Source organism: Vipera ursinii (genome assembly GCF_947247035.1).
Source record: "Vipera ursinii genome assembly, chromosome: 2".
Taxonomy (NCBI): domain Eukaryota; kingdom Metazoa; phylum Chordata; class Lepidosauria; order Squamata; family Viperidae; genus Vipera; species Vipera ursinii.
This window is the reverse complement of record NC_139513.1, coordinates 137,803,903-137,829,587: the sequence shown is the minus strand read 5'-3', so window position 1 is coordinate 137,829,587 and position 25,685 is coordinate 137,803,903. Positions and strand designations below refer to the sequence as shown.

At 44.3% G+C, this 25,685-nt stretch overlaps 1 protein-coding gene across 6 annotated transcripts in view; it reads left to right on the top strand.

The window, feature by feature from the left end:
- BAZ2A (bromodomain adjacent to zinc finger domain 2A) overlaps positions 1–25,685 on the top strand; it is a 74,185-nt gene that overhangs the window by 34,907 nt on the left and 13,593 nt on the right. For 5 of the 6 annotated variants that reach the window (XM_083352412.1, XM_083352414.1, XM_083352413.1 and 2 more), the window contains 18 exons: positions 783–1,325; positions 5,121–5,285; positions 7,582–7,803; positions 8,485–8,682; positions 8,778–8,838; positions 8,968–9,076; positions 10,453–10,554; positions 12,284–12,494; positions 14,152–14,213; positions 14,902–14,982; positions 15,110–15,352; positions 16,586–16,840; positions 19,547–19,761; positions 20,569–20,643; positions 20,948–21,116; positions 21,590–21,649; positions 21,828–21,972; positions 23,219–23,802. In XM_083352412.1, the coding sequence (XP_083208538.1) occupies positions 783–1,325; positions 5,121–5,285; positions 7,582–7,803; positions 8,485–8,682; positions 8,778–8,838; positions 8,968–9,076; positions 10,453–10,554; positions 12,284–12,494; positions 14,152–14,213; positions 14,902–14,982; positions 15,110–15,352; positions 16,586–16,840; positions 19,547–19,761; positions 20,569–20,643; positions 20,948–21,116; positions 21,590–21,649; positions 21,828–21,972; positions 23,219–23,802 (3,500 nt within the window). The remainder of the gene's footprint in view (positions 1–782; positions 1,326–5,120; positions 5,286–7,581; positions 7,804–8,484; positions 8,683–8,777; positions 8,839–8,967; positions 9,077–10,452; positions 10,555–12,283; positions 12,495–14,151; positions 14,214–14,901; positions 14,983–15,109; positions 15,353–16,585; positions 16,841–19,546; positions 19,762–20,568; positions 20,644–20,947; positions 21,117–21,589; positions 21,650–21,827; positions 21,973–23,218; positions 23,803–25,685) is intronic. The other variant, XM_083352411.1, reaches the window with a different exon arrangement.

Sequence of the window (25,685 nt, the reverse complement as noted above, 5' to 3'; positions counted from 1 at the left end):
GTGTACATTGCAGGGATAAGCATATCTGTAGCAGAAAGTGAATTGAGCCAGAAGTGCTTGAAATATGGCTGTGGTTCAAAATGCAGTGCAAAAAGAAAGAATGAGAATACAATTGTATCCGTGCATTGTTTTTATGTCTTCAAGCAACTCCGTAGTGAGAGAAATTGAAGGATGGAGTTGGAAATAGCCAGAAAATGATGTGAGCTGAGAAAATGTGAGAGGATGCTGACTTGCATTAGTGGAGTAGAGTATTCAGCTTTTTTATGTCTTATCTCATTTTGCTGGTTCTACTTTGAAAAAGAAGGCAGGCCTAAAAGAAGAAGATAATCTCTCTCTTAGTCACTGTTCCTGGTATTTATTTTTATTGATTTATTAGATCTTTTTAATATCACCTTTATTACTTCATAAGTAACTCAAGATGGTGAACATACATAACTTCTTCCTTCTCCTGTTTTCCCCATAACAACAACCTTGTGAGGTGAGTTGGGCTGAGAGAGAGCAACTGGCCCAAGTCCTAATCTAGTCCTGCCTAGTCAGCTTTCACGCCTAAGGCAGGACTAGAAGTCACCGTCTCCTGGCTTCTAGGCCAGCACCTTAACTACTGCACCAAACTGATGATGATGTTATCCATTCTGTCTCCGCGATTCCATGGGCCAAATCTCTCCAACCTACTGCATTGCATTGCTTCTTAGAGTTTTTCTATGCCCTGGCTGGTATCAAATTTGATGGTGACCAAACCCGCTCTCAGTATTTGTTCTTTCTTCTTCTTTCCCTCACGGCAGGTTTAAATGGAGACATGAATGTTAATGGCTTATCTACTGTATCTCATGCTAGTACTTCAGGGACCCGTTCCTCAAACAACTCTCACCTCCATCATCCCTATGACTACCTGTGGAATTACTCCCAGTATCCCTCGGGCAACGGCAACAATCTCAAAGATGGTCCACTGTTCTCCCAATATCCATTGAATGGTACCCTTGAGAACAATCGGCAGAACTCGCCTGGACATAACACTAGTCTGAGGGGAAGCAGTGGGCAAGAGTTCTGGGCCAATGGTACCCCAGGCACCATGGGATTAAATTTTGACTCAGCAGAGCTCTACGACTCTTTCCCTGATGATCAGAACTTTGAAATCCTACAAAACGGCCCAACGAGCTTCTACACATCATCTCAGCCTTCTCCCATGCTTGCTTCAGGGAATCAGGACTTCTCACCACAGCAGGATGAGCCAGGCAATGAAGAGGCTGTGAAAGAACCACCTTCTACAGCTGCAGAAAATGGCACCAGATTGATGGGCAGTATGGAGCTGGAAAATGCACAGCCAGGTATAACTCACAAATGGACCTCGGAATTTTTAGTCAGTATTTCAGGACATGCTGAAATTTGACTTATCTTAAGGCCACTAATACATTATGATTAATTCCAACTTAGGCTGGAAGAGTAGGCACTGTACAAGTCTTGCTTACTGTTAAGATTTCAATATTGCCACTTCTAATTGTTTCTTTAAATTTCTAGAAATAAATGACTGTTCCTCCTACACTTCAGTACAATAGTAGCATATCCACCTTGGCATCTGTGTGGCCTTGAAATACATTTTACAATAGTAATTCCCAATACTCGGTTCTTTACCTACCAACCACCAACAGTCAGATTAATTTACTGTAATATATTGTAACACGTTTTTTGGGTTTACCAAGGACTATGGCCTTCTTTTAAATCTATATTACAGACTATTGTACTTGGGGCAGGGATCTGCCAGTTTTCTTCTTGTTTCGCCAGGTACCATGGACATGAATGGCATTTGTAGAATAATGGTAAAGTATTTTTTCCAGGCAGATGAAGCGATAGGGTTAGAATTACTGAGATAAGGAATGAATGAAAAGTTCTTCGATTAATTTAAGGTTTAAGGTTTATTAAATTTATATGCCGCCCTTCTCCCTTAGGACTCAGGGCGGCTCACAACAATAAAAAGTTAAAAGATATAAATGCAAAAATTAAAAGAGGATTAAACAATATAAGAAATAAGAACAATTTAAACCAATAAAAAACCAAATTTAAAAACTATGATCAGTTCAGGCCCGCTTGTTGGAACAACCAGGTCTTTAGGTCACGGCGGAAGGACCGAAGGTCAGGGGTCGTCCGCAGCTCCAGGGGCAGTTCATTCCAGAGGGTCGGTGCGCCCACAGAGAAGGCTCTCCCCCTGGGGGTTGCCGGTCGGCATTGCCTGGCCGACGGCACCCTGAGGAGGCCGACTCTGTGGGAGTGAACCGGGCGATGGGAGGTTGACATTGGCAGCAGGTGGTCTCGCAAGTACCCCGGGCCTAAGCCTTGTAGGGCTTTAAAGGTGATTATCAGCACCTTGAATCGCACCCGGAGGGCAACCGGAAGTCAATGCAGCTCACGCATTAGTGGTGTAACATGGGAGTATTGAGATACTCCCATAAGCACCCGCGCGGCCGCATTTTGCACCAGTTGAAGCTTCTGGGCGCACTTCAAGGGCAGCCCTATGTAGAGAGCATTGCAGTAATCCAGGCGAGAGGTGACAAGGGCATGGGTGACCGTGCATAGGGCATCTCGGTTCAAAAAGGGGCGCAACTGGCGTACCAGGTGAACCTGTGCAAAAGCCCCCCTGGTCACGGCAGTTAGATGATCTTCCAAATTAAGCCGTGAATCCAGGAGGACACCCTAGTTGCTGGCCATTTCTGAGGGGGGCAATAGCTCCGCCCCCATCAGAAGAGATGGAACCTGTTGGACAGTACGAGATTCCAGTATCCACAGCCACTCAGTCTTGCAGGGGTTCAGCCTGAGTCTGTTCCTTCCCATCCAGACCCGCACCGCCTCCAGGCACCAGGACATCACGTCAAGGGCATCACTGGGTTGGCTCAGGGTGGAGATAAACAACTGGGTATCATCCGCATATTGGTGATACCTCACCCCAAAGCCACAGATGATCTCACCCAGCGGCTAAACAGGAGGGGGGAGAGAACCGACCCCTGAGGTACCTCACAAGAAAGGGGCCTCGGGGTAGATCTCTGCCCCCCTGCCACTACAAACTGCGAACGGCCCGAGAGGTAGGAGGAGAACCACCATAAAACATTGCCTCCCACTCCCAATCTCTTGAGCCGTCGCAGCGGGATACCATGGTCGATGGTATCAAAAGCCGCTGAGAGGTCAAGTAGGACCAGGACAGAGGAGCAACCCCTGTCCCGGGCCTGCCAGAGATCATCTACCAGTGCGACCAATGCTGTTTCCATGCTGTAACCAGGTCTGAAACCGGACTGGTACGGGTCCAAATAGTCCGCTTCATCCAGGAATTGCGGAAGCTGACGCATCACACCACTCTCGACAACCTTCGCTACAAAGCGAAGGTTGGAGACAGGACGATAGTTATTCAAGGAGGCCGGGTCCAGAGCAGGCTTCTTGAGGAGGGGCCTCACCACCGCCTCTTTTAAGGCGGAGGAGAAGACACCCTCCATCAATGAAGCATTGACAACTGCCTGGAGCCAGCCCCCTGTCACCTCCCCAGCGGCCGAAACTAGCCAGGAGGGACATGGGTCCAATAAACAAGTTGCAGCGCTCAGCTTACGCATAATCCTGTCCACATCATCCAAAGACACAGGGTCAAACTCACCCCAAATGGTATGACCAAGACCTGCCCTCTCCACTCCGTCGGATTCCGCCCAGTCGGAGTCCAAACCAGTCCGGATCTGAGCGATTTTGTCCTGCAGATACTGAACAAATTCCTCAGCCCTCTGGTTAAGCAGTGAGCGGGTCACTCTAAACAGGGTGGCTGGGCGATTATCTGCGGACGCAATGAGAGCGGAAAAGTAAACACGCTTTGCCGCTTCCATCGCCACTAGGTAAGACTTAAGACAGGTTCTTAGCTGTGTTCGATCAGATTCGGATCTGCTGGACCTCCAACCGCTCTCTAGGCGTCTTTTCCGGCGCTTCATCTCTCGGAGTCCCTCGGTAAACCAGGGGGCCACCCGGGATCTGCGCTGGGTCAGAGGCCGCAAAGGCACAACTCGATCCAAGGCCCCAGCAGCCGCCCTCCCCCAGGCCGTCACTAGAGCCTCGGCAGAGTTGTGGGCAAGGGAAGCAGGAAATGTCCCAAGCTCCGTCTGGAACCTCTCAGGGTCCATCAGGCGCCTGGGGCAGAACCACCTGGTCGGTTCTGCCTCCCAGCGGCGGGGGGTGGCGTACTGAAAGTCTAGCCGGAGAAGGAAATGATCGGACCATGACGGGATGGATAATTAAATCCCCCCTACCCAGATCATTAAGCCACTGCCCAGAGATAAAAACCAGGTCGAGTGTGTGCCCTCCATTATGGGTCAGGTCTTGAATTATTTGAATCAGGTCCATGGCCGTCATGGAAGCCATGAACTCCCGGGCCAACTGAGACGCCTTACCCACAGAAGGCAGATTGAAATCCCCCAGAACTATAAGCTTGGGGAACTCAATCGCCAACCCGGGCAAGACGTCGAGGAGCTTAGGCAGGGCCGATGACACGCAGCTGGGAGACAGGTACGTAATCAATAGGCTCAACTTCAAAAAGAGAGACTCACACCTGCCTATCTGAGGGACAGTGGTCATTCGCGGACAAAGACTCTCCCTAATAATAACCGCCACCCCCCCCCACCTCTGTCCTGGGCCCACGGCTGGTGAAGCACCCGGAAGCCCGGTGGGCATAGTTCCGAGAGGGGGACACCCCCCTCTTGGCCCAACCAGGTCTCTGTGATGCAGGCCAGGTCCACGTTCTCCTCCTCAATAAGATTATGTATGAGGGGAGCCTTGTTCACCACAAGGTGAACCTGAGCCCAGGGTCCTGCAATCCTATGCCCCCAGGGGAGCAAGAAGAGCCACGAGGGCGGGAACAGGCAACTGCTTGAAGACAGCGGTGGCCCGTTCCCCAATTGTGATAAAGCCCTCTGCTCCCACACACTCTGCCCCTCCCAATCACCGTCAAAATAGGAAGACCCTCCTCACTCATGGTGTGCGTGTCTGTTTGCTGTGAGATTCTGCTTATTTTTAAAGCTTTCTCAAGACCTGAAGTGAAATATAATTTTTAAAATCACAATTTAGAAAGTTCAGTGTGACACTTTTAATAATATTTCCTGTAGAACTGAAAATATGTGGCTACAATGGTTCTTCTCCAGTTGTTGAGCCTCTTAGCCAAGAGGCCTCTGTCTTGGAACCTGATGCTGGAGCTAGTTGCCTTGAGGATGCTTCTCGGATCCCTCCTCCTCTGGAAGACTCTTTGGAGCCTTTTGAGTCACTAGACAGAGGTAAGTGGGTGAAATTTTTCTTTGCATTTTTGTATTTATACAATTTGAGCTGGTGGTTTCTTCGAAATGATGTCCTTGTAGAATGGAAAAAAAATATGAAAAAAATATAAGACATCCACATACTTGAGTAAATAAGAGAATGTAGTTTGTTATACAAGCTATTCACGCTGAAATTTCCCTCTCTACTGTTCAAAATGCAAGAGCTCTTTTGTAGAGATCTGGGTATCCCACGTTTCACCAATTGTCACAGTATTCCATGCATTTCATGTGGAATGGAAGTAGGCGGCTGTGAGTCATAAAAGATTATCCCGTTGTAAACTGGATTAAATTTTAAGACACACGGTGACTTTAACATTTCTGTAAATGAGTAACATGGTACCTTGTGAAAACGGTTTTGTTGGCATTGTTTTTCTTAAGGTCTTATAACTAATGACAGTGTAGAAAACTTATCTTGCCTAAATGTAGCTTCTATAATCTATATCAATGTTTGCTGTTATTGTCATTGATGTGCAATTTCTCCAGCAGCAGCATTTCTTGGAAATGTAGACACTTTAGACCTAGCAATATAGCAATATACAAAACAACAAACAAGCGATTCCCCTGCAGCCCTGTTATTTGCTCTTTCCTATCTTATTGCTGTCCACGGCTAGAGGCTTAACCAAACGCTTTGTGGACTAGTGGTAGAGACACAGTCTCCTTCGTGAATTTATTATTCAATTATATTTTGTATTGTGTCAATGCATATAGATTTAAAATCCAGTTTTATAATTTAGTTATAAAGATCAAAAGAGACCGATGCCATGATGGAGGCAACTAGTTAGATTTAGAAGACAAAAGACTAATGGTTAGTTCTGATTTCTGCCCACATTTTATGTCTAAATGATCTCCAGTTCCAATAGTTGCTTTTAGTTTCAGTAATACGGGACCAGTGGGAGAACGGAGAACAAGGGAAAAAGAAATGTTTTTAGTAGTGTTTTTGAGTGGTTAAATAAATAAAGGGGTCGTGTATATATCAGTTATTATGTGAATATACAAGTTCCAACCCAACAACCTGTGTGCCTTTTCCAACCATTCTATACATTCTGCTATACATTATTATTAGAGTTATATCCTACGTTTATTTTTATTTTTTTTAAATTCCATTTATATCCCGCCCTTCTCCGAAGACTCAGGGCGGCTTACAAGCTTAGCAGTAGCCTTCATTCTATGTATATGCCTGCTTGTTAGGGCTTTCACACACACCCCAAGCGGCATTATTACAAAGTCAGCTTAATTGCCCCCAACAATCTGGGTCCTCATTTTACCTACCTCGGAAGGATGGAAGGCTGAGTCAATTTTGTCCAATTCAAGATGGCATACATAATATTGCCATGTCCTGTTTTTCCTACAACAACAATCCAGCGAAGGAGATTGGGCTGAGAGAGAGTGACTGGCTGAAAGTCACCCAGCTAGCTTTCATGTCCAAGGGAGGACTAGAAATTTCAGTCTCCCAGTTCCTAATTCAACATCTTAACCACTGTGCTTTTTGCTTATATGTCTTGTAGATGTAAACAGTAGAAACGGATGCAAGCACTTCATCTAAATGTTGCTAGTAACAGGCTAACTTCCATATTTTTCTATTTGACACTTAATTTTTTTCCTTTCCTAAAGTGGATTTCTAAAAGATGCACAATGGCTCAGATTTTGGAAGTTGGTGTAACAAATGTTTAGGATGCTAAGCCCTGGGCAGGTGGCAGTCTGTTTTCGTAAAAATAACAAGACATTTCTTTAAAATTTCTTTAAAACCATTTCATGATTCTTTAGTATAGCATTTCTGAGGACCGGTCTAATTACACAAAGAAGTGTAAGGAGCACTATGTATATTCAGTGTTTAAATTACGGATAGTAATGCAAAGACATTGTTGGAATTAAATTGCCGGCGGGTGACACCCAGGGATAGGGCCTTCTCGGTGGGAGCGCCTGCCCTCTGGAACCAGCTGCCGGTGGAACTGAGAACTGCCCCCGACCTCCGATCATTCCGCCGGGGCCTGAAGACCTGGCTCTTCGAGCTCTCGGGCCCAGGCTGAGGAGAAATTTTTAATTGGGGTTCTTTTTAATTGAGTACAGGGTCAATTTAATATTTTTAATTGGGTTTTTAACTTTTGTATGTTGGATTTTTAATTCCCTGTAAACCGCCCTGAGTCCTCAGGGAATAGGGCGGTATATAAATGTAACTAAATAAAATAAATAAATAAATAAATAAATAAATTGCTAGTTTGAATAGCTTGCAAGATCTTTACAAATATATGATTTGTAGACCCAGGGACAGGAGATCTGTATGAAATGGATACATCTGAACTTGTGAGTGGCAAGTCTCCACTGGAGGATCCTCCTGACATTTCTGCCCTGGATTGTCCTGGCAGTCCCTCTCTCAACCACTCTGACTCCTTCAGCCTATTGGCAGATGACAGTCAGCCTGACACCTCTCTTTTTGGAAGTGCCAATTTGCCTCCTGTTCTTGGAGAGTCTGTTTTGCAAGGTAAGCAAGACCCACCCATTGCTCCGTTCTCATCCTTGATCAATTCTCTGCCTTCAAATACAGAAGCTTTTGCTTAGTACTTGCAAAGGGAATTGTGGGATCTAGAGGTACACATTTCCAAGTAATAAATTGCATAGATCTGTGGGAGGGGAAGCTATTATAAACTTTCGGTATGGTTAGGAATTTAATTAGAAGGAGAGAAATCGAATTTAACTGTATACAGAACTTTGGAAAGGCGTATATTGGAATACCATATACGGTACAATATATATTTGCTTAACGGAGTCCTCGGTAGCTATTTTATTCAGCTGGAAATTTATTTTTTAAAATTAAGCGTAGAAAATCCTTCTCGAACAGTATTTAGAAGAAAAGACAATACTGCATATTAATCCTGAGTTAAGTTACGAAGGACTACGTTGTTCACATAACAATTGTAATTATCATGTGAAGGCTTGAATTCTTGAAAGAGCTTCCAAGTGACCCGGCTGAGTAATTGAGATCTGCATCCTAAGTCTTACGCTGTATACTGTTAACAGCTTGTAGCATTCCACTAAGTGACTAGGAAGGCAGCAGAAGTAAGAAATGTCTTATTCTCCGCAATGCTCAACGAACTTTTTTCATTCTGTGTTCATTCTTTTCTCTGTGCCATTCTATTCCTCTATTCCTTCTCTCTTGTTATAGAGAGCAGCCTGGAGCTGACAGGTGTCAGTGAAGTAGGGCAAGAGGGCACAGAGTTTCTGGATTCGCAGGCATCCCTTGAACCAGAGTCTCTAAATGCCTCTTTGGAAGAGGCAGTCAAGAGCAGTGGTCCAGATAATCCTACACCTGTAACAGACAGGGACAGCAAAGAAGCTTCACTGCTAAATGTATCTGCCAAAAGTAAGTAAACTCTTTTCTTCGTGCTTCTAAACTACTTGGCTGCCTTTAAATCTAACTTAGTTGATAGCACTGGTAATGGCTGGTTGTTCTGACAGGTGATGTTCCAAGAAGGAGAATAGCCACAGTGGAAGAGGTGCACTACCCCTTGAAACATGGGTAAGTTTTCCCATTCTCCTGGCGGGAAGGATTTTTTGCTTTTGCACAGCGCTAGTACACGCACAGCAAGTAATACTTCTGAGTTAGGGTGCAGGTTTCCAGTCTTTGATAGGCTACCTTTGTACTCAGGTGGCGAAGGGAGGTGCGCATCAAGAAAGGGAGCAACCGATGGCAGGGAGAAACCTGGTACTATGGACCCTGTGGCAAAAGGATGAAGCAGTTTCCAGAGGTGATCAAGGTAAGTAAAAGAAAAAAAAGTTCCCAGATAGGAAGTGGTGGTGGCTGATTTCTTTTGTAAGTGACTTCTCCATTTGATATACTATTCTGCAACACAGTTTTAAAATCATTCTTGAACATTTATTTTGTCTGCTGAGAATAATGTTGCTTTCTTCCAGCCCAGACAAAGTTCCTCTTTTTTCAGAATTTCCAAAGAGAAGAGATACTGTGTCAGAACACCTTCTTACCTGGATCCGCACTCATTTGGCCTTCCTTCCTTCCTTCCTTCCTTCCTTCCTTCCTTCCTTCCTTCCTTCCTTCCTTCCTTCCTTCCTCCCTCCCTCCCTTCCTCCCTCCCTCCCTCCCTCCCTCCCTCCCTCCTTTCTTCTTAGAAACATTTCGTGCTAAGTCAGAGTTCTGCAGTCTCTTCAATGCTTCCCAGACAATCTGAGGGTAAAGAATGTTCCATGAAACAGGGGCTGCCAGAGAAAAATCAGGCTTCCTAGCTCCCATAAGATGGCAATGTTTAGGGGAAGGGACTAGGAGTATGCCCACCCCATCTGACCTGGTAGGATGGGTAGATGTTTTTAGGGAAAGGAAGTCCTTTAGTTAACTTCATCCCACAAAATAAAGGGCTTTAAAGGTGATGACCCAGCACTTGAATTGTACCCAGAAAGAAACTCGAAGCAAGAGCAGCTTGCCCAAGACAGGTGTTACTGTGTGTTTTGGCGCATTCTAGACCATTTGGAAGTTTTGGGGTAATCTTCAAGAGCAACCCCATCTAGAGCACATTGCAGTAATTCAGATGGAGGTGACCGTGGAACATTGACCGTGAATGAACTCTCTTGGTCTAGGAAAGGGCACGGTTGCCACACTAGATAAAAAAATTTTCAAAGGCCTCCCTGAACCATGGCTACTCCTGCTTCTTGAGCAGAGCTGCAGCGTGAGGTTCAGTACTATTCATCTGCTTGCATTAGTGTTCTTTGATCCTCTGTTTCAGACCGTGGCCTCTTGTTATCCAAGACTCCTTCATTTCTTCCTTGTAAACTCCAGGCTGTCGGCCCTATCATGTAGCATCCCCTGCCTTTTATTGCCACGTGACTACCTTCATCATCTTCTCTTATCAGGATATGAATGTAGTTCCTATCTTGGTCTTGGAATAAGATTTGCTTTGCCCTTTTTGAATACTTCTTATAAGACACCAAGCAGAATCTAAGATTGTTAATCAGTTATAATGGATGCTATCCAATATGCTTGTTTAGATTACATTGTTATCTGGACACCAATTCAGAGTATTTCACTAGTTCCAAAGGTACTATGCTCACTTCAGAGAGAACCTCCATCTTAAAAAGAAACTTAAGTGCTTGATTAATGTTTTGGTGGTTTATTCTCCTGCAGTACCTGAGCAGAAATGATGGGCAGAACGTCCGCCGTGAGCACTTCAGCTTCAGTCCCCGAATGCCAGTGGGCGATTTCTTTGAAGAGCGAGATACATCTGAGGTAGATCTTCCTCTTCTGAGGAATCATTGGCAACTTGTGATTATTTTTTTTTTAGCATCTGTCCTTTTGTCAAGATTGTGCTAGAAATCCTGGGGCCAAGGATTACAACAGAGTAGTGACCGTTCAAAATTGCAATGGCACTTGAAAAAAAGTTACTTAAGTGACTTTTTCACACTTATGACCACTGCAGCATCCCCATGAATGCATGATCAAAATTTGGACACTGTGGGTAACTGATATGTATTTATGATGATCGCAGCGTCCCTGAGTCATGCGATCACCTTGTGCGACCCTCTGACAAGCAAAGTCAATGGGGGAGGCCAGATTCACTTAACAACCATGTTACTAATTTTACAACTGCATTGATTCACTTACCAACTGTGTCAAGAAAGGTTGCAAAACGGGGCAAGACTCACTAGCTAAGCAATGGGAATGTTGGGCTCAATTATTTATTATTATTATTTATTGTTTATTATATTTTTATACCGCCCTTCTCCCGAAGGACTCAGGGCGGTGTACAGGGCAATAAATATAAAAACGAAATACAAAAGTTAAAAAACAATTAAATATTTTTTTTATTGAAAAGTTTTAAAATACAGTTTTCCTTTAAGAATCCCCCCCTCCCCTCCCTCCTCCCCCCTCCCTACCTCCCCCCCTCCCCCCCTCCCCCCCCCCGACTTCCCAGAGCTAAATACAAGGTATATATATAAAATGCAATCATAAGCAATCATATACTAACAATTATAAACTCTAAAATCCATCACTCTCTAGCTTATATAGGATAAAACAAATAATAATAATATTGAATATATATAAAAAGAAACTAAGATAAGAAAAGAAAAAAAAACGAAAGAAGACTTATTCAAATGCTACATAGAACTTCTTAACCCTATACTTGTTCTGGATAAACTCAATCCATTTTCTCCATTCCATAATATAGCGTTCTTGCGAATGATCTTTCAAATAGGCCGAAATCTTCGCCATCTCTGCCAGGTCGGAAACCTTTAAAGTCCACTCCTCTATGGTCGGCAGTTCCTCTTTCTTCCAGTATTGGCCTATCAAAAGTCTTGCCGCCGTAATTAAAAAAACAATTAAATATTATGCCCAGATTTAAAACAGTAATTAAAAGACATATTAAAACCCCAACCGTAACCTATCAGACTAGGTCGGATTGCTTGAATAGATAAGTTTTTAGATCGCGCCGGAAGGAGCGGAGGTCGGGCGGCCATCCGGAGCTCAACCGGCAAGCGGTTCCACAGGTCTGGCGTGCCCACAGAGAACGCCCTCCCCCTGGGGGCCACCAATCGCCATTCTTTGATCGGAGGCACCCTGAGGAGGCCCTCTCTGTGGGAGTGCACTGGACGGAGGGAGGTTGTCGCCGGCCGCAGGTGTTGCCGTAGGTAATCCGGACCCATTGTGGTTGTAGGTCAAGGACTGTTGTAGGTCAAGGACTGTTTCTATCTGGCCTAATGGCTTAGTAAACTGAGTTTGAAACACATAGTTAGTCCACTCTTCATCCTCTCCCCAAATTGTTTTTCTGCTTCTAGACCAAAAGTATATTACAGGTGTGTATGGAAGGATTTGTTTCTGTGGATTCTGAGGATATGCCCTTTGCCCTGCAGATATTGCGGTCTTCAGTTTCCATCAGCACTAAACAGTATGGCCAGCAAAAGGGATACTGACCTGTGTAAGCTACAACATCTGCAGCATCCTTTTCTTCATTTCACAGGGCTTGCAGTGGGTAAAATTGTCACATGAAGAAATCCCTTCACGTATCCAGGCCATCACGGGAAAGCGTGGCCGCCCTCGAAATACCGAGAAAATCAAGGCTAAGGAAATGCCCAAAGTGAAACGTGGACGGGGCCGACCTCCCAAAGTGAAAGTGCTTGACCTGCTGAGCAAGACCGATGTCAGAGTTTTGAAAAAGCTGGAAACCCAAGGTACCAGTTGGACTAGCCTTTTTTTTTTTGCATGCTTGTAGCTTTCACAAGAAAACATTCTAGCTTGTGGCAGTGGTTGTTTTGTCAGTTTCTGGAGGAAAGGCTGTTCATTATGTGCAGCAAGAAAATTCAACTTTTGCTCTCAAAAATAATGCCAATCAACAAGATGCATGCAAATCTGCTTATTTTTTCATTTGCATGCCTTTTCTGGAAACTGATGTGTGAGTTTTTGCAAAATTTGGAATTTCTTGTCAAGGAGCGGTGTGGCAGCAGGAAGAGAGGAACGGATAAGCAAGGGGCGGTAAGAATATATAGGTAAGAGAACATGACTGGAGAATTTGAGGGGAGGGGCAGGTAGTTACACAGAAAATAAGAGATGTGCTTTTCAGAACTGGAAGTACTTGCAGGTACCACCTTCTTCCTAGCTCTCACTTATGTTTCCATTGCAGTGGGGGCTAGAACTTTTTTTGTTGTTGTCGTTATTTAAAAAGCTGAAAGATTTAGGATCAGATATATAAATAGAACCTTTGTGGAGTGCAGCCATGGGTGCTCCATCAGTCCTGTCTTACTCTAAGCAGCTTCAAATCAGGTCACTGAATATTTTTTGGTAGCCTTAGGACCATAGCAGGTGGGCAGTGAGGCACAGTGGGTTGGGCTAAATTTTGTTGGGGTGGGGAATGGATTTTGTGTGGGGTTTTTTTATATCTTAATCTATTTTAAGCCCCTGTTGGATTCATCACTACGGTTTGCATTCTGACTCAATATGGTGAGGAACTATGTTGTTACTCTTCAGCAAATAGGAGCAGAGGATATTCTGAGGCCACACAGGTCACATGCTGTTCTGGGGCAGAGATGGCCTACCTCTGTTTTAATTGCAAGAAATTTGAAGTATCCAGGGTGTCCTAGTCTCCATAATTATTATACTTTAAGCAGTAACATGCTCTCGCTATCCTGAATACCGAATGCTTCCTAATAAAGCTACAGCCCTGCCTGGGTGTTGTAGGGGAGAGCAATTTAGCCACATTGATTTAATTATGACTCTTTGGGCTCGCTGCCAGTTTCATCTGGTGAAGCCACTGTGTAGAATACACAAGAGATGGAGGCAAATAGGAAGAAATTTTTTATTCATTATACAATGGAGTAAAATCCTCAGTGCCACCTGCCGACATTATAGCTTGTCTGCACTTGATCTGACTTTAAAGTCCACAGAAAGAGTTTTATTATTTATTTTTAATTACTAAGCAGCACTAAAATCATGCAATAGATTCATATTTGCTGTTGGACCTGTGAGTAGATTGCTCAGTGTTTCGTGCTCTTAGATTATTTATATTCTTGCAGTTCACTTAATATCTTTAAAACAGCTCATTAGTTTATATGTGGGTAGAGTTCGCAGATTTCATTCCTCACAATGGAGCTTATATTAAAAAAAACCACGATCACGAAAGCTTGTTTAATGGCTGAAACAGCTAAACCTGAGAAAGGAACAAAACTTTAGCTATGAAAAAAGACTGTGTTGTGTTCACGCTGAGTATATTTCTTTTGGCCCATGTCAGCCACGTCTTTTGGAAAATTAATACCTTCCTCTAAAGAATAAAGGTATTGTTAGACATCAGATGTAGAGCTAGTTTAGTCTCATTCTCCCTTTTTGTATCTGCAGAGTTTCTGAGTGATGAAGATAAGCTGAAGATGACCAAGATCAAGAAGAAAATGAGACAAAAGGTACACAAAATAGAAAAAGCTTGTGCATTCTGCTTAAGAAGTCTCGGTCATCCTTGTGGGCATTTTTTTGGGAGAGAAAAAGCATTCCTGAACTCAAAAATGTAGAGGATGGAGGTGATATATTGTAAGACCTTCTTTCTTGGTTGCTAGTAAGGCTGCCGATATGCAGAGGTTTAATAAGCCTTCCATATTGTACAGGAGAAAATCCAAAACTGAATTTATGTTCACATACCTTTTTCATATTTTAAAATAATGTGACATTGTTGGGGGGGGAGTGGTTTTAGTGAAAAAAAAATAGAACAGCAAAAAAGAATTGAGAACCAAAATTACCTGAATGTTGACATTGGGAAGGAGCGAAAGCTCCAGTATTTCTACAGCTGCTTCTCTAGAGTTGTAGGGGGAAGGGGAGGAGGTATTTGTTAAAACCAAAGTACTTAAATGCCAAATCCTGCAATTCGCTTCCTGGAGAATCTAAGCCACGCGAAGTGGATCATGTCTCGGTTAGCAGAATCTTGGGGGTTTAGAATGTTTTGGTTAGAATGCGAGACAGGCAAAATATGATGGATAAATCTATGCAGTAGAAGTTGGGGAAAACCACTGTTTTATTTAAAAATGGAGCAATTATTTCCCTCCCCCCCCCCTTTGGTGTTTTTCTTTGTGTTCTCAGCATGGTTGGTTTTCTCCCTAGGTACAAAATAAGCAGAAGCAAGAAGCCAAGACCACAAAGTCCAAGGAGGCCAAGTCTAAGGAAGCCAAAAAGAAAACTAAGGTAGATGTTAGTGATTATGAGGGATTTCTTGGAAAAAGAGGAAAGTTGCCGGGTTGGGAATAACCTTATGCAAAGCTTAACAACTTACCTTCTCTCTCCCCCATTCCCCCCACCCACCCACCCCCAGCCCCAGATCAAGAAGGAGAAGAGCAAGCCAGAAAAGAGCAAACCGGAGAAGCCGAATGAGAAAGTGAAATTGAAAGAAAAAGCGAAGCCCAAGGAGAAGAAAGCGGCGCCCTCAGGGAAGGTTCCCCGGAAGGCTGATAAGAATCTCCTTGCTCAGCGCCGTCAGGAAGAGCGGCAGCGGCAGCAAATGATCCTGGAGGAAATGAAAAAGCCCACTGAGGATATGTGTTTAGGAGACCACCAGGTACGTTGATCTGCTTGGCGCTCGATTCCGGTTGTAAAGGTACCAGTTCGTCCTGCTGTTTCAGAGGGATCTTTTCCAATAAAGAAGGGATTTCTGCACCAGAAGACGGCGAATGCCGCGTAAAAAGTACCTTCAGCAATTTGTCACCTGTAAATTCTTAATTCGTTTTAAGGTTTAAATCTTTAGAATATTTGTGAATGCATTTTGTAGTCTTTGTAGTTCTTGGAAAAACATTATGACCTTTTTGGGAATATAGGATAAATTAGATTGGGAAAGTGGGGGGGGGGGGGAAATAGCCATAGAAAGATTAAGCTATGCAAATTGTTAAAGCTATATACCTGGAATGCAACCCTTACTAATTTGGAAGGGGTCTTCAGCTTCTTCATGCAGCAGCCAATGGAAAAAGTGCCAGCACTGAAATGTCTTCTCCCAGATTGTATGCGGGAAGAAACGTGCAGTGCACGTAGTATAATGTGTCCTATATAACAGCTAGTGCCAGGATGAAAGTACTTATTAAGTGGAGCTGCTTGCGTGAGCGCCCGCTGCTTGCACAAGCGGGGCTGCGTGTGTGAGCACGAGTGTCCCCTGCTTGAGCAAGCGGAGCTGCGTGTGCGCGCAAGGGCACGCCCGCCACTTGCGCGGCCCGGCTCCAAACGTGCTGCGGCCAGGCAGTGGGCCATGGCCTGGGGATTGGGGACCACTGTACTAGACAGCCTGTCATTCCTTGGGCCGTCATTTCAGAAATATTTTCTCACCGGATTCTTCAGTGCATTTATCAGTGACTTTTGAATTTCCAGTATTCTGAGTTTCATTGGGAAAGTTGCGATGCGTTCAGTGATATTATCCGTTTTAAAAATAACTCCTATTGAACTATGCAGCACGGTCGAACATCAGCACAGAAATGTCTTATGTTTCGTCTTATGTCCTAAACTGTTTTATGTTTTATGTCATAAAAGATTTTATAAAATTTGTCGAATTCCAATTTCATGGGATTCATGGGTCGCAGACTTTGGACACATTCTGTAAGTTTGTCCATTTGGTTCAAAAATTGTTGCCCTGTGATACATTTTGACCAGTTAAAGATTGTGGGAATAAGATTTTTACTAATATATAAATATTCTTGGGCTCTACCTCCCTGGAACCAGTAATCGCTATTGCCTCTCGTGTCACTTGGTGCCATACCTCCCTTTCGTACTGTGTTAATATTTTTGCCTTTTCTCCCATTTTCTCCAGCCTCTGCCAGAATTTTCTCGCATTCCTGGATTGGTTTTGCCCAGCCAAGCCTTCTCAGATTGCTTAGCCATTGTGGAATTCCTACATAACTATGGCAAAGTGCTGGGTTTTGATGTAGCCAGGGAAATTCCCAGTTTGAGTACCCTCCAAGAAGGCCTCTTCAATGTAGGAGATAGTTTGGGTGAAGTTTTGGATCTTCTGGTAAAGCTGGTGAAAGTGGCGTTGTACGACCCTGGCCTGCCTTCATGCTGTCAGGTAGGGTTGTGTATATCTGTTGTCAGGATGCCCCCTACCCTCAAGCAGTCCAAATTCTTTACCCAGAAAAATGAGATAATACTGAATAATTTTCTTACTTTGCATAATGCTGCAAAACTAACTTTATTTGTCACATAAATTCTTTTATCATCAGGCAAGTCAATGGACTCTGCAAAGAACTGAAGCTATAACTGAAAATGTTGAGCATCCTGTTTAGCCAACCTTTAGGACTTAAGAATACTACAGCCACATTTTCGAGCAGATAACGGAGTCCTAACAGTTAGAAATAAGGAAGATCCAAGTATGAGAGAGCTGCACCTAATGGTTTTTGCTCCGCTGTGGAAATGAGGAATGCGTGCAGGGTTGGCTTCATTTCAACATGTAGCCTGTTAAATAGGATATGGACTAAGATGGCTTGTCACCAAATGCCAACACTAGAAGTCAGCCTTGTAGAGCAACAGGGATTATTGTCCTGTTGTAGCCACTGAAAAGATCTACACATTAACATGGAGCAGTTGACCTAAATCCCAAGTTCAGAGTAAGATTGCTGTATAATGCTTTGGATTCAAAGGGGGGAAAAGTGTTTTGGAGCACATAGCAGCACTATCATAACGCTGGTTCCTGAGTCGAATGGTCTTTTCCCAGCTTCTTCTGCAGAGTCCCATGAACAATCCCATGGAAGAGATTCGGTGGCTTTAAGGAGTTGTCGACAACAGCTACCTGAGTGCCTCTATATCCTCCGGAGCATTTTTCTTTCCCCCTACCTTCAAATCCAAAATGCTGCACAGTCCTACAAAATCTCTGTATCCAGGCAATACTTTTGTATTGATAATTTGATTTTTATGCAGATTAAGCTAATAGCAAAAGTCTGAATTGATTGACCTACCTTACACTTTGCATAGTTTATGATTCACTGTTACATATGAACCTAGCTAGCTGTGGTGTGTTCAGTAAACTACAATTAAACAAGCTAAAGCTTTTTGGATTTACAAACCTACTTGGTAGTTGCCATATTGAAACAAAAGAGCTCACAAATGGCTACAGAGGCGTAGCAAGCATTTCTGCTGCTTTCCTTATTAGAAGCCCAGAGTTTCAAGTTTTCTTCTCCAGCTAACACAATAGACAGGTTGGGCAGAAAATAAAGAAGGGAGGAAAAAAAGGTACGCTTAAAGGGGAAAGGGCATGTTTTTTAAATGTTGGTGTTAATGTCGGCTGTTCTGTACCAGCCTGCTACCAGCCCTGCAGAAAATGCAGGGACAACCCCTTTTTCAAGAAGGCAAGAGGCTGGAATTACGCCTGCCAAATTTATTACCACAAAAACAAACGGAACAAGACAAACCCAGAAACAGGAACTTTAAGAAACATGAACTATCCGAGCGGTTGCCTTCAGCAAACCAGCCCTCCCCACACATTCCCCTTATATAGAGTTCAGGGCGTGGCTTCTCTCTGCCTCCTTCCGAGAAGCCCCATTGCCTTCCTCTGTTTACTCCTAATTGACTGCCTCCTGCATTGGGTGTCCTTGAACAGGGCCAGCTGTGGGTCATCTTCATCCACACTGTCAGGCTCACACAGCTGGGTCTCCGTGGTGACCAAGTGGGAGGGGCCTGGCTGAGGGCTCTCATCAGCAAGATCTTCAACCCCCTCAGCAAGGTCTTCAACACCCCCCTCCTCCTCCTCTGAGTCGTCCGACCCAACTGCCGAACCCACAGGCTGACCCTGAATCACAACATCGGCTAGCGTTCAGATAGTTTTCAGACTCTCTTGCCTTCCATACTGGAGAATGTTTGCTTGTTATATAATTTCTGTTTTACAATGAAGAGAAAGTTGCTTTTATAGGAACCATTGCTTTATGGGTTCAATTCTGACACAAAGGAACTCTTAAGGCATCCATCAGTTTCCCTGAACCTGTTGTTAGTTTTCAAGGTTGCAGAGCGAAACGTAGATGCGTTTTATGAGAGGAATCCTTGAAAAGGAAGGTTTGGCTGATTGTGCTGCAAGTTGTTTTTGTATTCCTTCATTTTAATCCAATCCCAGCTACGTGATGCCGTCAGCTGCGCATCACTAAAAGTGGTGGAGAAAGATAATAAAATAACAATGCTGTATAAACAAGAATAGTGCAAAAACTAACTGCCTTTATACTTTTGACATATCTCTAGTAGCATAGGGAGAAACTGTGCAACATGTGCAATTCCCTTGATAACTTGCAAATTTATTTCCACCCCACCACTGGCTTTGAGGTTTCACCAGGTGCAGTCGGCATATTTTCATATCTATCTCTCCAGCCAGTTTGTTTTAGATTTTGTTCTTTTAAGTGAAAGTTGGCCTTTTAAAAGACTGCTGGACTTGATTTATCCCATATTAGACCTTGAATTACAAAGTGCAACATAACTGAAGAGTTTTCAAGATCCAGGTTAAATAACTGGTTTCCCCCCCACACACACCTTTTCACCGTTGCTCTATTTTACATTTATTGCAGAAAATGCAATCTAGTACAAGTTATATAGACTGTAGAATTTTTAAATGCTTGCTTAGTTGCTTAGAACTTGCTTCCTCAGCAAAGGTGACAAATTATTTTTAAAACTTTGTACACAGTGCCTGCCCTTCGTTTCTATCTGTTGTCGATAGGAGGAATTGGGATATGTGTGTGTCAGCAACAACAACAACAAAATTATCTATGGTCCTTTTTTTTATTATTTTGCTTGCCAGGCGTTGAAGATCCTTGGTGAAAAACTCACAGAAATAAGTCTGAACCGTGACACCGTGTCTGAGGTCTTGCGCTGCTTCCTCATAGCCTATGGGGGAGACGGAAGCCTGTGTGATAGCTTGAGAACTAAACCCTTCCAGGCACTGCCTCCAGATAAAAAGGCTGCCATCCTGGCCTTCTTGGTGAATGAGCTCAACAGCAGCACCCTTATCATCAAGTAAGTGATGTCAGGTTAGGTGACTCCTGCAGTTGTGCTTCTCCCTGCTAGGTGCGACCTATGTGGCGCCTTATGTGTGGCATTGAAGGTTTAAAATGGATATGGATCGGGACAGAGCGTGAGTCTCAAAATTCTGTTGTTACCACGAGTTGGAGGGTAAAAGCATGTAAGAGAGCCCAGTAGCACAGTGCCACACACACCATTCCCCAAAAGCAGCTTTGGAGTGTGGCTGTAGCTTGCAGTACCTGAATGTAATATTTCCCATTTCGTATTAGCTTAAAACGTTAAGCTAATTTGGTAATAATTTTTGGAAAATTCCCAGGTGGCCACATTCAAAAGCTGCAGGGTGGGCAGGTATGCATACGTGGCCCTCGGCATCAGTTTCTCAACATATGTGCTGTTTAGGTTTAGACGTATGTACCGGCTGTAAGAATTCTGGCTGCCCTATGTCAGGATGCAGCTTTGATCCACAGGAGAACCTATGCAGGTGCTTGCAATGGCCTTCTCTGAGACAGGTAGAGAACGTATTCACAGTGCAGACACGTTGCCACTGATACTCAAACTTAGGAAACAGTAGTAAAATAGGATTGATGAAATGGGAGTGGAAGCAGCAGGGTCCAAAACATTATGCCCGTATAACCTGGGGGTATCTGTCCCAAAAGAAGGAATTGGTGAATATCCATTGTTATAAGCCAGATTGCATTTTCAGATGTCTTGAAATTAGCATTACACGCAGATGTTGATAAAGGAATGTCAGTCTTCTGCTATCCTCCCCATTTTCTTAACAACTCTTTCTACATCCTGCAGTGAAATTGACAAGACTCTGGAGAGCATGTCCAACCATAGGAGAAATAAGTGGATCATTGAGGGAAAGTTACGCAGGTGTGTATCTGTAGAATTAATGTGGGCCTATTGCAGAAGTATTCTATTTATGGGAACGCCGTGACAAGAAGAATAAAAAACATACTGGTCATAAATTTATTCAATGTGAAAATCACAGTAGTATGGAATATTATTGTGACCCTGGGGATTCTACCACTTTTTATTTACCAGAGGATTTAGGAATAACATCTTTTTCTCCAGTTCTTCTCCTTTACTATATGGATCCTTTAAGCCCTTCGCAGTAAGGCAACGCGACCCTTTCCCCCTTTTGTTTACACCTCCCGTTCTTCTCCTTGTATTGAAGATTAAAGATTGCCCTAGCTAAAAAGACCGGGCGTCCTGAATCGGAAATCACCGGTTTGGAGGAAGGACGGTGGCGACGGAGCTCCCGCATCATCGAGGAAAACGATGACAAAGAAATAGACGAAGAGGAGGAAAGAAGAAGGGCATGCAAAACCCGGAGAGATAATGAAGTAGGTCTTAGCACCACGGAGTCAGTGAGGAATATGATGTGTTCTTGTCGTCTAACAATGATAACGTGTTTGGACAGAAATATGTTAATCTCTTAACACAGCAAATACTGAGTAACTGGAACCCTACATTTATGTTGCAACTTCTGGCATAAAATGTTTTTTTTTTAAGGAAGGATGTTTGAGGATTTCTATTGTAAGCATCACAACATTCTTTTTAAAAATTCTTAAGAGGTTTTTTTTTTTTGCATCTTCTTTGTCTTTAAATGAAGCTTGCATTTCCCTAAAGAGTTACAGCTATCAACCAATACATTTGTCATACTTCCCTCTTGGCTTTTTAATGAGAAACATTTCAACTGCCAAGAGAAGCAAAAGAGTTGGAAGTTTTACATTTGGGAGATAGAGTGTTTTCAAAACAAAACTTATTTGGGGAGGTAATCAGGAATCTAGTTTTAACTTGTCTCCTCCTCCCACAGAACGAAAGTTTGATTTCCAGCGTGCCAGAGCTAGAGAGGCAAATTGAAAAACTTTCCAAGGTAAATGTTTGCTGTTGAAAAAAAATAAAATAAAGAAAATAGAAGAGTTGAAGCTTCTGCCAGACGTAGCAGTGGTTATTGGGGTTTCCTGTAAGGGTGATAGGTGGAAACGTTAAAAGTTTATTTAAAACAACTGACTTTTCCTTTTACATTCTTGGTGTTCTGATTTTTCCTGCAGCGCCAGATGTTCTTTCGCAAAAAGCTGCTCCACTCCTCACAGTTGTTACGTGCATCATCACTTGGGCAAGATCGATATCGGCGGCGGTATTGGGTCCTGCCCCACCTAGGTGGGATCTTTATAGAAGGCTGCGAGGCTTCAGAAGGTATGCAGGGCCTGGATATGTGGGCGAGTGGTTCCTTCTTCGCGGAGGGAGGGAGGTTTGGATTCTAAGTGGTATCATCCAGGACAGGTAGTCCTTCATTTACAACCTCCATTGGGACTGGAATTTTGATTGTGAGTCATTACATACATTGAGGCACTATGTGACTGCTTTTATGGTGGTGGTTAAGTGAGTTGTCACAGTCGTTAAGCAAGCCACATAATCAACCACATGGTTGTTAAGTGCAAATCCATTTTATCCATTGGGGTTTGTTTGCTTTTTTTGCTGGAAAATAGCAAAAAGCATCACAAAATGCTATCAGGTGACTGTGGGATGCTGCAACCAGTCATAAATATGAGCCAGTTGCCAGGGCCTTGAAATGCAGCCGGGACCACAGAGGTACGGCAGGTGTAACTTCAAGGACAGGTAACTTTTCAACTCCGTCATAATCCCGAATGGTTGTTAATTGACCAGTGGTAAGTTGAAGGCTACTTATATACGATACACCTTCATTACTGGCCCCCAAGGAGCAGGATGGTTACCATTGGCAATAGGTAACAACTAATAAGACAAATTTAAAGAAGTGTAAATAGAAAATAAAGAATAGCGCTTTACAAAGCCTTCCTTAATAACTCCATCACTGAATTACAGTATCTGCTGACCAAATTGCCCTCTGGATTTTGGTTGTACAATTCGACCATCGTGCCGTCAGTCGAAAAAAAAATTGTGAGCTGGGTAATTTATAATGAGAAGAGGAAAGTACTATTTTCTTTGTTCCATCTTTTTTTTCCTTCTAGAACATCCTCTGCCATTTTTCTAGTGTGATATCTACCTGGCGATGTGTATCTGGCAACTGGAGACTGGGGGATACTTTCAGTGGCGTAGATATTTTTTGGTAGTGAGTGGCACGGTGGCCTAGCGGTGAAGACACTGGCCTCCCATTTGGAAGGTTGAGAGTTCAATCCTAGGTAGTGGCAGATGTTTTTCTCCTAGGGAGCAAAAGGAAAAAAAAATACCCGCTGCGAACTTCGTGTGGCATCAGGAAGGGCATCTGGCCAGTAAATGCTCCGCTCCATCCAGTCACTCTGACTCTACCTCAGATTAAGGGATTACAGGGTCATAAAAAAGGGAGTTTAGATGCTGCTGGTAGGACATTAGATTCTGTTGCTTCTTTCACTTCAGTAGGTTTGAGCACCATCTAGTGGTGAAAGTTACCCAACTTTCTCTTCTTTGTTGTCCCCCCCAAAAGCAGCATCCCTCCCAGCGTCCAAGAACTCATTGGAAAAGGGAGAGGCTCTGAAAGAGGAAGAACATGAAGCACCGTCAGTCAAAAAGGAGAACACTGACGCACCCTCAGATCCCGATTATATGAACTGCACAACTTCGAGATCGTGGAGTTGGCCATGGAGAGGCAACGTGGGCCTGTCACCACCAGAGCATCTGGAATCCAAGTTGCCCGAGCCCACGCCCTTGTCTGTCAATGGGTTTTTGGAAGATCCAGTGTCCCTGGGCCAGTCTCAGCATGACCTCAGTCAGTCAGCCTTTCTCTCTTGGCTCAGCCAGACGCAGCAGGCCTCTTCGTTGTTTAACAGCTCTGTGCTCACCCCAGACAGCAGCCCTGGCAAAGGGGATCCGTTACCCCCAGATGACCCGCCGGACTCTACAGCAGATGACGAAAGTATCTCAGAAACACAGGTGACCTGGTTCAATTTGCTGCCCAGGACGTCGTGCAACGACTCTTCACTTGCTCCTTCTTCCACTGAGCGACCCTCTCGAACCTCACAGCTCTGCAAGCCATCTACCAAGGACCAGTCAAAGACTTCTGCTCAGCAGGTGAGTGCTTTAACACCAGGTTAAAAGCTTCGCTTTGACTCGGCAGAAGGAAATTGTTCCTGTGGATATAAAGGAGTTGGGGGATGTAAAGCTTTATTCATTTCTGAGACAAAGGCTTGGAACTTTTTGGGATTGGAGGTCGCACGTTAGTAACACGTAAGAGCCATTTCCTTAAGAATGGTATGGCTTCTGCAGGGAAAACATTTTTTTTAAAAAAAATGTTTTTAGAAGAACAAAACGAGTAGGAAAATTGTATGGCACAAGTGTAGAATGGGGGAGCCTTGGATTGGCAGTACTGCACGTGAAAGACTTCTGAGTGTCTTTGTTGACCGCAAGTTAAACTTAAGCCAACAGTCGATGCAGCTGCTAAAAAGACAAATGCTGTCTTGGGGTACATTAACGGAAGCAGAGAGTCCAGATAACAGAAGGTAGTTAGTTGTTCTGCTCTGCCTTGATCAGACCCCACGTGGGGTACTAAGTCCAGTTCTAGATACAACAGTGACAAATTGGAGCAAATTCTGAGGAAGGCTACCTTGACGGCCAAGGACCTGGAAACCAAACCCAATGAGAACCCTTAAAGGATGTGGCTATCCTTAGCCTAGAGAAAAGATGAGGTACGATAGCAGTTCTAAACTATCTGAAAGGGCTGTTAAACAGAAAAAGGAGAGAACTTATTTTCTGTACGACTTTAAACATGGGTTAAAAGGACATGGATGGAGGTTCAGAGTAATATCAGGAGGAACTTCCTGAATCTATGAGCTGTCAGCAAGTGAAACAAAACACCAAATAATCACTGATGATCACTACCGTGTTTCTCCGGAAATAAGCCCGGGTCTTATTTTTGGTCCCAAAAAAAAAAAACCCATTAGGGCTTATTTTCGGAGGGTGTTTTATTTTTTTCAACACAAAGCCCAGCCCGGCCGTCGCCTCGTCTCACCAGGTGACTCAGGTTTCCCTGGGTGAGGGAGGAAGGCTTTGGAAACTGCCTTTTCATTTACATTCATCATCAATATTGTAATCCGTCCCTTTATTAAAAAAAAAAATTTGTATTTACCACGATTAGCCTCCTTGATCACCAGTGGGACAGCGCAGTGTGAATTCTGCGCATGAGCCGTGGAAATACAGACACTCGCACCCTCAAAGCTCACACCGCTTCCTCACTCGGGGTGCAGAACCGCTTTACGTGAGCGTTGAGCTTTGTGGCTCAGCTAAACTCTTCAGCTGTGGCGGGCCGCAGTTCCCATCAGCTTCAGGAAACTTGGGCGATGGAAACCTTAGGCCAGGCTCCTGGCAGCTGAAGCCATCCGCCTCGCCCGGGGTCAGGGAGCCAGAGTGCATTCAGGGAGAGGCAGCGCGTTGCAGGAGGACGACTGCAAAGGGCACACATGGATTCCCACAGCTCCTGGAGGCTCCGAGGGCTGTTTTTGGCACTGTGTGTGTGTGCGTGTCTGCCTCGCTGTTTTAGGCAGCCGTTCGGATCAGCTGCAGCTTGCCGTGGAGAGGATGGCTGAGGTTTGGGGGATGTTCTATTCCCCTTTGTAGCATAGTTGCCGTCCAATCGCTACGCCGCCTCTCGGGAGGGCAGCATCAGCTGCCAATGGAGTGGCGGGAAAGGCGGAAGGCAGTCCCATCCACCAAATCAGCCTAGCGAGGTTAGGGAACAGAGCGGCACCGAAAACAGTGCTCAGAGCCTCCAGGAGCTGCAGGGATCCGCGGGCGCCCTTTGCAGTCATCCTCCTGCAACACGCAGCCTCTCCCTGTAAGCAATCCGGCTCACCCAGGGTCAGGTTGGCCGTCGTGGGAGGCTTGTCCCGCATGTGTGGCGGAGCTGGAGGACGGGGATGGGCCACGCCTCTGGCAACGGCTAACCTGACCCCGGGCGA